This window comes from Carettochelys insculpta, chromosome 8, assembly GCF_033958435.1.
Source record: "Carettochelys insculpta isolate YL-2023 chromosome 8, ASM3395843v1, whole genome shotgun sequence".
In the NCBI taxonomy this organism is placed as follows: domain Eukaryota; kingdom Metazoa; phylum Chordata; order Testudines; family Carettochelyidae; genus Carettochelys; species Carettochelys insculpta.
In genome coordinates, this window is record NC_134144.1 from 8,864,523 (window position 1) to 8,878,271 (window position 13,749).

Consider the following 13,749-nt stretch of genomic DNA (forward strand, 5'->3'; position numbering starts at 1 on the left):
CATTGCCAGAAGATGCTGTGAAGGCCAGACATGTAACTTGATTCTTAAAATTATTAGCTGATGGAGGACAGGTCCACCAGAGGCAATTAGCCAAGATGGTCAGGGACACAACCCTATATGTTATGGGTGACCCTAAACTTCTGACTGCCCAATACTGGGGCTGGACAGCAGGGGGTAGATCACTCAGAATTGCCCTGTTCTGTTCATTCCATCTGAAGCATTTGACAGTTACAAGATACAGGGCAAAACAGACCATTGGACTGACCCAATATGGCTGTTCTTATCTTTGGAGGACTGCAAGTTGGGTTTCTGAAGAGGCAGAGACAGAAGAATTCCTGTGGGACACGAGAGTCCTAAATCTTGTGCTGAGGCCCTGGGCTGAATGCTAGATTTAGTGTTACCATAGCTGAACATTCAAAAAAGAAGACACCCCTGAGAGGGAGTGTATCTGTATCAGTATCTACCCGCTCACCTTGTGTTAATGTGTTATAGTGTAAATAGTTCATTAATACAATGTGAGCAGGTAGATACTGATACAGATACACTCTCTCTCAGGGGTGTCCTCCTTTTTGAAAGTTAAAATATGTCAACCCTAGCCAGACTGGCAAGAAGGGGAGCTGTCTGGGATCCTTGGTTTTAAGTTAACTTGTTTAGATTTATGGTTCTATAGATTTGCTGCTGTGCAAATAGATTCCCCCTTCACCTTCTGGAAATCCTCTCTTGTAAGGCCTCTGGATGAATTATATCACATCTACCTTCCACTGGGATACTTTCACTAAGTATATTTATTATTGCTTTCTCCCTGATGCCCCAGTTAAACAAAAACCTGGGAGCAGGTAGAGGGAGCCCCCTTTTCTGCTTGTTGGCTCAGGCTTCTATCCTGCTTGCTTTCTGTTCTCCATCATCCAGCTGGTGAGCTCTTAACTGCCTTAGGTTCTTGCTCCCTTCTAACTTTCCAAACTTCCTTTTAGTTTAGCCAGACCCAGTTCATTGGGTGCTAAGTGCTGGCTTTTCTAAAGCTCTGTTTACAGGTGATAAAAGCACAGTCATATCCTGGCAAAGAGACTTTGCTGTGTCTTTCTTCTCTTGAGTCGCTCCAAGAACACACGTACAACTATTTTTAGGTGAAGTTCCTTTCTGGCGCGGCATTAACTAAGCACCAGGAGACATGAAACCAAACTACAAATGAACAAATCTTTGTATTTATTAAATGACCATCCTATTTTGATGACATTATCAGATTTTTTTAATTATGCTACTCACACTGTGTGTTTCTTATTTCTGTTGCTTTCTAAATGCTCTATATTAAATGTGTCATACAACTGAAAATTCATGTGAAGGGATTTTTTTATATATATACAAGAGAAGGGTCTCACTTGCAGCCCTAAGCTGGACCGCCCCTAGTATTGGAAAAGATCGGTTCTATATCTGGGCTGACACTTCTGTTGTTATACTGGGTCACAACAGCACCCCATAGCAGAACACGGCCAAATCTGGGGTCCAGATCTCTGGTCCCAGCAGCACAACACAGGCCTCTTCCCTCAGAAAAGGTAGGGATGGATTTAGCAAGCATGTGAAACCCACAGCAAGGGTGGGTGAAGGCCCCAGGAATGATAGGTTGCAGAGAAACATACGTGTAGTCCGTCGTACTGAAGAGGAGATAGAACTATTGAGTGAGAAAGAATTCTCATCTCTGTCTCGGTCTCCCGATATACCTCTCCGAGAGGGGATGATGGAGGAAGGTCTTGGGAGAGAGGAACGTTTTTCTGGACTCTTGGTTACGCCATCCTGATAGGAGCAAAAAAAAATAAAAGGGGGTTGTTTGTAAAATGCAGAAAACATAATTGTTCAGACTGTGATCTCCGACTAGTTTAACATCAGAGAGGTAGCCGTGTTAGTCTGTATTCTAACAAAACAAAACAGCAGAAATGTCACACTTTAAAGACTAAAAAAATAAAATAACCGAATAAATATAAAAATAATCGAAGAAATCATTTTGTTAGTCTTTAAAGTGCGACACTTCTGCTGTTTTGCTTTGTTAGTTTAACACCAGTGAGATGGCACAGCAGCCCCCATTCACGCCAGTGAAAGTGAGATCAAATGACACCCAGTTCTGTTACATTTCATGCAGGAAGTTCTGATGGTTACCCAGCTCTGATGCATCTCTTAACTCCCTTGGGCTGTACTGAATTTGGATGTCTAGGGTACAGAGCGACTGCAGCTTCAGGAAAGACATTTCAAAAGCTCTCAGCGTCGGCTGAGCAATGCCCTTGCTGAAACTTCATCCAACGGCAATGACAGCGGAGTTTGGCCACTGTTGAACCCTTTAAAAAGCCCACCAGAGATTTTCAGTTTGGCTAAGACAGTGCCAAACATCCAACAAACTCATTTTTACTAGAAGCCTTAAATGTCTGTTGCCTATTGCAAGGGAAACTCCCCCTCCTCTGTTTATTTCCTAGCTCCCCTGAAATTAGAGTCCTGACTCTTCCACTCACTTGACCAAACATGTATCAAGGCCTGATTTCACTTCCACCCAAGTCAATGTCAAAACCCAACATGAGTTCAATGGGGTAGCAATGGACGTGTGCAGCTTAATCCAAATACCAGCAACACCACATTTGGGAGTCTTTCTATTAAGTCCAGCAGGCTTTGGCCCTTAGAAAAAGGAGTTCTGGTCATGAAGTCAAGGAACAAGAAATCCTGAAAGACTATTTAGTAGAATGGGCTTTGTTATGCAAATTTAAGCACAGATCCAGTGCCTGATCCTGAAGTCCCAAGGGATGCCACTGAGAGATTACAGGATCAGGGCCCCAGGATGTTTCAGATTATGCGTCATTATGTAACGCGTGTGCTGAAGTGCTGCCTTTCGAATCACTGAAGGTGCAAAATGTTTTCCCAAAAAAATAAGATACATGAAGAAGTGAGACTGCTGATTGCATTTTCAAAGGAGGGACATTAGCTACCGGAACTTAGCCTGTTTTCTTCTATATTGATCTTTCCCATCTTTGAATCAGTGTATCTCTACTTTTTTATTTCATTTAGATCAGTGCGTTCAAGTATCTACACACTTGTGAGATGGGCTGCCAAAGGGAGCCGGACATAAACAGGTGTCTCCCATGGTAATTCCAAGTCCAAATACAAAACTGACCCTAACTAGTGCCAGAAATAGCTGATGGGACTGGTAAGAGGGGCACAGTTGGCTAAGTTCACCAACTTGGTCTTTCGTGGGTGTGGAAAACAAGTTAAATGTATGCACGTGGGAGAGGGGAAGATGGAGGAGAAAGCTGTGATTGGAAAGTACAAGCAAAGCAAACTTCTCTTCCTGCAACAGATAATGCAGCATCCTCAACACCTGAAGGACTAATTTTTGCCCCTAATGTAACTGGTCTCGGCTCTCATTGAGAGTTGTGTCCTCCTATGCTAGGGATTGTAATTGGTCCCCGCAGAATACTAACTGGGTGGAAATTACAAGCTTACTGCAAGGCATGTTGGTGCTGCTGTCTTTAACCACTTACATTTATTTTATAAACAACTTACATCGGGGCTAGGTCCTCCAATTTTATAAACAGATACAACTCCACTGAAGTCAAGGGACCCGAGTCCATTTTAACACATGTGGATCTAGCCCTGCAATTACATCTTATGGGTTTTGAAGGGTTGTTTTGGTCATGTTGGTTCCACCATATTAGAGAGACAAGGTGGGTGAATGATAGCTTGAGTGGGACCAACTTCTGCGGGGCAGAGGGACAATTTTGGAATGTTTTAGCTCTTCTTTAGGTATGGAAAAGATACTTTAAGGCTATGTCTACACTGCAGGGTTTCTTCAATGCTACTTATTTCATTGTTCTAATGTATAAATAAGGAATGTTGGAAAATCTCATACACGCAGCCACAGCATTGGGAAATGGAGCATTCTCAATTACAGCCACAGCATTGCAAAAAGAGCTCTCACATGAACAGATTATAGCTGTGCTTTGTTCACACACATTCCTTTTTGACCTTGAAGTGGGGAGGGTTGGCAAAAGTTGCTTGCAGAGCTGGAGTAATTATTTTGAGGGAAAAGCCTTCTTATCTCAGATCATCATGATTGACTGCCTGCATGCTGTGGGTTTTGTTTTGTTTTGTTTTGTTTTCAGGAAACAGGCATGTTTCCAAGGAAAAAACTCCAGTGTAGACAAGCCCTAAAAGTGTCACAGCTAAATAAAAGTTGGAAAAAATAAGAAATTAACCTGTGTTGCAAGAGACCATTCAAAGTGAAGTGGGCAGTTAATACAGTCACAGGACAAAGGAGAGTTATTCTGAAGAACCTGTGACAATCTGTTTGTTTCTATACATGTTGTGCCCAAAGCCCTATAGCCAGGATCCCAAATCTGCTGCCATTGGACATGTGTAACTCTACTTCCCTGATGATTTGTCTACACTCACATTTTTGCTGAATAAGACTGACACCAGGTCTACACTACTGACCTATATCAGCATAAGAACATCACTGAGGGTATGAAAAATCCACACCTCTGAGAAACACAGTCATACCAGCCTAACTGCCAGTGTAGACACTGCTATGTTTATGGGAGAGCTTCTCCTGTTGACATAGCTATTGCTCTTCGGGGAGGTAGACTGACAATGCTGATGGGAGAAGCTCTACTGTTGGCATAGGAGCATTTTCACAGAAGATGTATGTGAGGACAAACCCAAGTAACTTCACTAGGCTTAACTCAGATGCAGCCGTGCAAGAATAAGTTCCATGGAATTCACTTGTGCACCTCTCTGAGCTATCTCTAACTCAGCTACCTTACCTTAGCATCTGATTTTGAGTATGGAAAGTAGTCTCTTGGGCCCGCCGAGGAGGGCCGGACAAAGTAACTGTCTGTATCGAAAAAAGCAGCCCTTTTAGTAGTTAGTGAGCAAGCTGAGCTGGGCCTTGGAGGAAGTAATGACTTCGCTCTAGACTTTGAGGCAGGAATCTTTGACAAAGAGGAAGTCTAGTGATGAGAAAACAAACAAAAGAAACAGAACATGAAGCTGAGTGATGAGGTGAAAGGAAAACACATGCAAAATGGATACATGAAAAAACAAATGCCATGCTACGAACTAAAATTCCTTGTTCTAGCCAGCACATATAAAATTCCAAGATACACACGCAAGGAGGAGTTGTGTTGTTGAAATGCAGCTGTGGCTCTGAGATAGCAACTTTCTTTATGGGTGCATCCAGACAGCAGGTGAGAAATAATTTCCAGCTCAGGTACAACATGTACATGCACAATAGTTCTGGTCAAGCTAGTGCCTAAAAACCAGCAGTGTATGTGCAGTGGCACAAGCAGTAGCTCAGGCAGTCTCAGCATGCATCCTCGTGGCCAGGTGGGATTCTCCTCAGGTGGCCAGCCTGAGCTGCTACCTGTGCTACCAAATCCACAATTCTATTTTTAGATACTAGCTCAAGCTGAACTAGCACGTATCTCTACCCGAGATGGAATTCTGTCGGAAATCCTGTGCAGATGTACCCCAAGAAGGCCCTCAATACATCCCTCCTTTTTTTGCAGAGACAAGTTTTCCCCTCTATTAACAGCAGAGGCAAAGGTTGCCTTGTAAGCATTTACCATAGGTGGAAACTTCCAAGACCAAAGATGGAGTAAGTTCCGTACGTGAAGTACCTCCCTGTCTGGGAATACTCCCCAAAAAAAGTTAGTAGGAGGCTTAGAAAAAAAAATGCTATTCAAAATGGGGGAATGACGTGATAACAATACCTCTTCTACCTTATTTACACTTAAAATGCAGAGTAAAATGCAATGTGATACTCAAGTAGAAAGATTTTTCAAATTGGTACAGTCCAGATTATGAACTCCACGCTGACACAGACAAGCAGTTACTACCAGACCTATTTTCAGTGACGTCACTAGGACTTCTTGGGTTCTTAATGCCTCAGGCACATAGGGGTTGGCAATCTAGCTCTCACAGTTTTTCTTTAAAAGGTATAAGGTATAATGAAAAAGAATAATTGGAGGCCGTTATCTTGGCAATGAAGGATTATTTCTGTAACACTTTACTTGCACAGAGAGGAAATTGCTCATGTGAGTAGTCCCAATTGGACTACAAATGTATAAGAACTACTCAGCACAAGCAAGAGCTGCAGAATTGGGTTCTTAACAACGTGCAGTAGCACTGGAAAAAGTCAGCTGTACCTGTAGACACCACAAGGAATCAAGGTACTGTAAATTACATTACTTATAAAACGCTGGGCCTGATTCTCTTCTCCCTACTCTAGCTGTATACTCGTGTAGCTCCATCAACTACAGCAGAGCTAATCCTAATTTGCTCCAGTTTAAAAGAGATCATAATGAGGCATGTTAACATTGCTTAAGAGAGTTTTTAAAACTGCAAAATGAATAAAGGAATTCCAGTCCCACTGGGGAATGCTCTAAATTCTAATGCTTTCTCCTTACAAAAGTGATCGTTTCATTCCTGCTGCATTATCCGAGTGGACCTCTGTAGAAAGTATTGTTAATTTGGTAGCCTCCATTGTAAGCAACAAGCTCTGTTCATTGTCTGGATACACTTTAAGATTGTGAGAATGTATTTCTAAAGACAGAACTTTTCTGTCCACACATTATTGATTTCTAAATATCTATTATTATTTTGGTATCTAAAATACAGGGAAGCATACAAGTGATCAATGACAATTTTGCTTTAAATACAAGGTAAACCATTCGCATAAAACTGTTCAATTGCAGTCAACTATTCACCTCGCTTGAGATGCCTCCATTTTTGAGAGTCCAACTTGATTGACCTTGGGCTAGATTTCAAAGGTGACTCAGGATTCCGAAAGTCAGTGGGATTTAGGTATCTAATGCACCGAGACACTTTTGAAAAGCTGCTAGCCCTCTCCCATCTCTGTAGGCATCTAAAGACATTTACAAATCTGTACCTAATTTTGAGAGGCTCAGGACCAGCAGTTTGGGACCTACAATCTAACTAGGTGTTTTGATATCCTCCATCACAGCAGTATCTGAGCACCTATTAAAAACAAATGAATTTATCTTCACAATATCCCTAGTAGGCAAGTTATTAAAGAGGGGGAACGAAGGCACAAAGAGGTAGATGCTGCCCTTCTTACTTATATCAAGTAGTACCTCAGTCCATGAATATTATATATACACATACACACACTCCATGAGTAAGATATTGTGTGTGTATATATATATATACACACACACACATATGTATGCATAAAAGCACATTGTCTTGTGGTCAAGAAACCACTCTGGGACTCGGGGGGGAGGGTCTAATCCTCACTGCTACGAACTCCCTTTGGCACTGTGGTTGGAGGTACTGCTTAGCACGTATAAGAGTGACAATATCTTGCCAAAAAAGATGAACTGATATGACTGCATGGAGCTCAACCCATGCTTTATCTGCAATATCACCCTCCCCACTTGACTGCCCTTTTCAAGATGGGAAGATACTTTATTTACCTTAAATGCTCTGCTATCTATATTTGAGGGCCACTCTGCACATAACTTCTTTCAAACAAATGCCCACTGAGGGCAATATGCCACCTTCAGACTCTGGTTCAACTCCCCATGCTACGCGGGCAGGCTGTTGAGGTAGGGCTGAGCAGTATTTGGCCCTTACTGTAGGAATCAGTGCTTGCAAGGCTTAAGAGAGTGCTCAAGCGGAAATGTGAAAACTTCATTCTGTTTCATGAGCCAGCTAGAGAGTAGGCAGTCCCACTGGCTAATTCATACCAGGAAGGACACAATGTTTTTAACCCACAGCTGGAACTGGGACATGATCCTCCTCAGCTAGGTAGAACTGCTTAGCCTTTTAGCTCTTTGCCCCCAAAACAACTGTTAGGAAGGAAAAAAGAAGTTACAAAGACAGGAGACAGACCCAGAGGAAGAATGCACACTGCTTGTTTGTGCCAGTGGTGCTCCAAAAGCACTGACGACTTTGGTAAGAAGCAAATACTGCATTCCTGTAAGGTGACTGACCCTGGGCATTTACCTCAGAGGAAAACGAAGCATGCTGTTGACCCAAACGGGAAGTCACTATATGCCCTGCTCCCTTTGCTTCCGAGTGTTTTACTGAGAAATATCTACAGATTGCTCACTTCTAGGGAGAGATGGGTCAAAATTGTAACACTGGATCAGATAATCACTTTGGGAGAGTTCCGGTCTGGGTTTGGATCTACACTGGCATATCACTCGTGATGGCCACGAATTACTTAACGCTGTTGCCATCAACCTGGACTACATAGTAATATCACCTATTATTATTGGCTAAGTACTGAGAGTGTGCTTTGCTCATTACATGGTCCCTTGGTCTATTTAGGCAGACAAAACAAATTGGGCCCAAAATACAATGTGAAATCCAGAAAAATAGTTCAACTTAGAGAACTTGGTGGTGGTTGTTGTCCAATAATGAGTTGTTAGCTAGCATGTGTGGGCTTCTTGGAAAAAGAGTTACACAGTGAGATGTGAAAGAAAATATAACAGGTACCTGGAGTGCTGGGAGGGGAAGGGTACATGGGTAACATGTGAGAAGGGCTGGGCAGAGAAAATGACTAATGGAGAGGTCAGACAACACTCACTGATGGTCTGGAGGGAGTAAGAGTCGTGGAATGGATAACAACAGAGACGTAAGTGGTGGTGTAGGCAGAACTTTAACGACAAGGACAGGAAGTTCAATAATTTTGTTTAGCCCTACTGTTCTAAAGTGGAGAGAGGTCCTGGACATGACCTCAGCTAAGCCAATTAAGAGGCCTATTTGCATATGAGAGGTCATTGGTTAACATTTTCCTGAAATCTGCGACCTTTGAGGAGGAGAGCAATAAAAATGTAAGGATTCACCGTAAGACTCTTTTCAGCCAATCATGAGGAAGGATTTTCTTCTTGCATGTAACAATCCAGCAAGATGACACCTATGGCCAGATCATCAGCATGTGTAAATGAGTGCAGCTCCAGGGGCTCCAATGGAACTATGCTGATTTACACCAGCTGAGGACCTGGCCCTAAATGTTTAGCAATACTAAGCATTCCTGTCACTCAGAAGCTGTTTGTAAATTGGATTGAGAGATTTTTATTGTGTGTTTGTATATTGCCTAGCACAATAGCATCCTTGCCCTGACCAGGGCTCTTAGGCAATGCAATAATATAAATAATGCATAATGATTATACACGATAAACCAAAATCTCTATATTTCTATTTTTGTAATTCAGAAGCTATGCAGGGAGAGTGGTTGTAATGAAAAATGAATGTGAAAACTGAATTGTAAAGGGGAGGCATACTTATTTACTGAAATTAAGACACAACCACCTAAGACAGGATAAAAAGGAGTTTTTGAAAGATGGAAGACGAGGATTATTTTACTCACTGAAAGTTTGTCCTTTGCTTGTTTAAATACTCTGGAAGCCTGGTTTGTTTCACCACCTGCCGCTGTTAGATCCCAAACGAAGAAAGAAAGAAACAAACAAACAAAAAATCTTGATGGTTAAAAATAATCATTTTGAATATCTGCACACCTTTAGGATAATCAATTGTCTTTTAAGTACAGTGCAAAGCAATGATCTGGTGAATTATTGTATGTAGTATATGCAGCTGCCTTAAGACATAAAAGAATACATGCTACAATATTTGTTACCTTATTTCTGGTAGTTCCAGTTAATCTGTGAATTCCAGCCAACATATCAGAATTATGTCCTCCTCTTCCTAGAGGTCGAGGATTAAGAGCCAACATTTTGAAAACAAAAAGCAGTCAAGTAGCACTTTAAAGACTAGCAAAATAGTTTATTAGGTGAGCTTTCGTGGGACAGACCCACTTCTTCAGACCACTTCTTCAGAGAGTGGGTCTGTCCCACGAAAGCTCACCTAATAAACTATTTTGCTAGTCTTTAAAGTGCTACTTGACTGCTTTTTGTTTTGATAGTGTATAGACTAGCACAGCTTACTCTCTGTTACTATTCAACATTTTGAAGAGTGACTTGTGATTGAGAGCCCAATAGGGTCTTAATTTTTAGAAAATGCTGAACCATTGCCCTCTGAATATCAAACCCCTTTAAGGCATCTCAAGCCATCTCACTAGCCACTTTTCAGAATTTTAGCCAAGCACCTCTACTGAAAAGAAACTGATTCCCTGCTGCGTATTCACTCCCATTTACACTGCTGTAACCTCACTCATGTCAATACAGTCACACTGGTATAAAAGTGGAGTAATGCAGAGGTCAATAAAACCCTCAGACTTTAGTTTAATATTGTATTATTCAAGTTAGTGGCACCCAGGACAGTGATCATCTTCTCTCACTGATTTAAGTTACATTTGAGATGAGGCTGATACCGTTTGACTTGGAATCCATCCTAGGAGAAACCCTGGCAGCTGAAGGGCTTTTCAGATGCTGTTATTCAAGAAGTGGTGTATTATAAGAAATCTAGCTACTGGTGAAATCCTTAGTACTTTGAGCGCATATAGAAGGAAGGTTGGATGGGCACAAATGAGTTCTCTTAGCTAGCATCCCAATTTTATTCCATCTGGGAAAGCAACCCCAAAACTTTGTCCAGGTTGTCAAAGAAAGGTTTCCCTTGGGCTTTGACAGTTGTCCCAGCACATCTTCAAGCCTGTAACCATGGGGTTGGATGAAATCCTGGTGCTCTGCAACCAATTTCATTGTGAACAAGGCTGCCTTTCTCATGCTGTATTTTGCCCCCCGGAAATAACGTGCTTGCCTTGTTCTTTTTCTTTGAGAGAGTAGGAGTGAAAGCTTGAGAGTGAGACAGAGAGATGAGAACAGAGAACTGACAGTTTAGTTCTGCATTTATACCTGACCGTGTTCTATGAAAGCCTCCTGCATTACATTTTACCGCATCTGTTACTGCTGTTTTTTTTTTTTTAATGTTTCTCCCTTTCCCTTTGGTATTTAACTCTAATTGCCTGCAGCTATGAGCACAACTGTGCTTCTGCGACTGACTTACCTGAAAGCATAACAACTCCGCCATCTGAGCAAAATACTTGGATCATGACTTCACAAGTTTCGTGCTCTGCTACCAGTTTAGTTACACAACAAACATATTTAAGACAAGGAAGACAAGCCTAATGCATGTTTGCCCCCATTCAAAGGCTAAGCCACTCTGCTGGCCTAACTGATGACATCCAGGATGTGATGTCACAAAGGCAAGCCATGTCTTCTAACATCAGCCAATCAGGGAAAACAATGAAAACTAGCATAAAGTTCAGAGGATCACATAAAACTGCCCGTTCCCCCTACCTTCTTTCTGTTTCATGCTCTAAGAAAGGAGACTTTTAAAAAAAAATCGTAATCACTGAGAATCTCGCTCTTGCAGAGACTGTGTTTGCCATTAGAACAGCTTCTGAACCACTGTTACTACACAATGACACCAGAATTATTTTTGTTACCTTGAGATTATAGGGAAATCCTGTGACATTGCATTCACCCCTTCTCCATGGTCAACACGGACACCTTTTGACTTTTTAATGGAGATGACTGTGACCCATGTGTTGCTCTTTGGACAAGTTTCATTTTTAAAGTATAGAAAAGGCTAACACAGAAGTTTGTGCTGCTTGGAATGGGCTCAGAGTTATGTAGAATACACTCTGGGGGGCATTTCTGGCTAGGCATCCCATTTGGTACTCACTGAAACCAGAAAGAAAGCCTACACTGATTTCAGTGGGAATAAGCTTCAAACAAACTGTTTTATATTCAAAATAAGGAATGATGGAAAACAAGCTTCTTGGCTGACAGCATTCAACTAGGAAAATAAATGTCCCTTTCTGGCTCACTGACCCTGAAGATATCTGGCTGCAGTCCCTATACTGTTAGATCCACACAACAATGGTGTGCATATTTAATCACGAATACCTACAGCCTAAGGCTACTTCTACACTAGAGAGTTTTGTCAACAAAACCCAGGTTCTGTTGACAAAACTCACAGAGGGTCCACACTAAAAATGCATTCTGTCGACATACTGTTGGCAGAACTCGGCACTTTTGTTGGCAGCCTTCTGCCTCCCCCTCCACCCCCCCGACACCCCATGAGGCAGAACTCCTTTCTCAACAGAATCTGTCAACAAAAAAGTGGTGTGGATGCTCCAGGGCACCCTCTGTAAACAGAGAGGGCTTCTGGGTCACCAGGCAGCCCTGTCTGCTGTGCTTCGGGTTGGCCATTCTGTCAAGAGAGTGGCCAGACAGTCTGGCCGCTCTCTGCCAACAGAGCTATCCGCTTCTGTGTGTGGCTGCAACCTGTTGACAGAAGTGTTGTTGAAAGATATCTTCCAACAGTAACTTCTGTGGACAGATCGCTGTAGTGTAGACATTGCCTAAGGGGACAATTCTACCAGCTATCCATCTATGCACCCTAACACTCTGGAAGAGCAATTAGTAGAGTGACTGTGTGTAACCGCCCACAAGCAGACTCGAACCTGCGATCACTGGAGCCTAGTGCAGGAGCCTCTACAGTTTGAGTTAAAAACCAGCTGGCTCCCAGCAAGGGCTGCAGAGGAGATTCATTCTTTCTCTCTGATGTGGTTTAGGTGCCACTATATGGGACAGTGAACCACACCAAGGTATGCCGCTTACAACTGCACTGATAGAGAGAAGGGCCGAAAGAAGAGAATCAGACTTTACGTGCAATTACCTTGTGATTTTTCAACTGTCTTCGGGACATGCCAGTGTTATATTGTGGAGACTTTCAGTTCACTCAGCATTTGGGTTCATGTTAGTCTGCTTGACAGATGAGCCCAAACCTCAAAGTTCAGTTCCAGACCAAAATTATCCCAAATTTCAGATCCAGGGTTTGGATTCAGCCCGTTATAAAGGCCAGGAAATTTCATCGGATTGCGAACACTCACAAAGTTTGAGGCTGGTTTGGACCTGGGGCTGACTCAATTCTTACTGTGTGACTACGTTTCGAGTTTGTCCTTAAACTATATTTCCCACTTTGGCTACTTGTTGGGTAGGCTATGGCAAGAGTGAGTGTGCTTAAGCAATGGACAGGCTTTCCCATTTTTTCTACGGGCACATCTGAATTCTGACTGGAAGGCCACAGGAATCAAAAACATACAAGGTTAGTGATAGCCTGTGTGAGGCAAGAATAGCGGTATACTGAAGAGAGATTGATAGCAGCAACACTTCATGGCACAAGGCACTAGAATGAAGAAACACCTCCTTGTTTTAGCCCTAAGCTTCCTTAAATTGCAATCAAACCACGTCACATAGTTAAAAGCCTGACCTGCAAAGAGGAGGGGCAAGGCTATTAAACCAGCTTTTGCCATCTAGTCCCTAACCCAGGCTGGATCCAGTCCATAAGGTTTAGTCTCTGCTGGGCTGCTGCTATATTACCTGCAGCTCTGCAGGTATTGGGCGATTGCAGCTTTCATTGGCTGCGGATTGCCATTTGTGGCCAAAGGGAGTGGTGGGAAGCTGTGTCACGCCATTTCCTGCCATTCCGACTGGCCATGGACACCTATCTGTGGCCAGCAAAAGCTGACCTCACCCAATGCTGTGGAGGCTCAGGTAAATACAGCACTGGTGGTCCACCAGGGACTAATCCTGGCTCACCAGTGCTCTTTTGTTGCCCACACTTGCCCTAATCCCATAGCACACTCCGAGTTCTTTGAATAATAGGTCACATGTTCAGGTCTCATTAAGCTGTATTTGGTTAAAGATCGGAGAAGACAGGGGAGCAGAAGTTCATTTAAATCACATTTACTCTCCCTGAGCTTTATGGTCTGGAGCTGGTTGG

The 13,749-nt window shown here is 42.6% G+C and overlaps 1 protein-coding gene across 10 annotated transcripts in view; it reads right to left on the reverse strand.

Moving 5' to 3' along the window:
* The window catches only part of MAP2 (microtubule associated protein 2), a 278,566-nt gene that overhangs the window by 36,675 nt on the left and 228,142 nt on the right, over positions 1-13,749 (reverse strand). For 6 of the 10 annotated variants that reach the window (XM_075001213.1, XM_075001206.1, XM_075001207.1 and 3 more), the window contains 3 exons: positions 9,371-9,432; positions 4,797-4,982; positions 1,635-1,788 (listed from right to left, as the gene is read on the reverse strand). In XM_075001213.1, coding sequence (XP_074857314.1) covers positions 1,635-1,788; positions 4,797-4,982; positions 9,371-9,432 — 402 coding nt within the window. The remainder of the gene's footprint in view (positions 1-1,634; positions 1,789-4,796; positions 4,983-9,370; positions 9,433-13,749) is intronic. The other 4 variants (XM_075001215.1, XM_075001212.1, XM_075001210.1 and 1 more) reach the window with 1 other exon arrangement.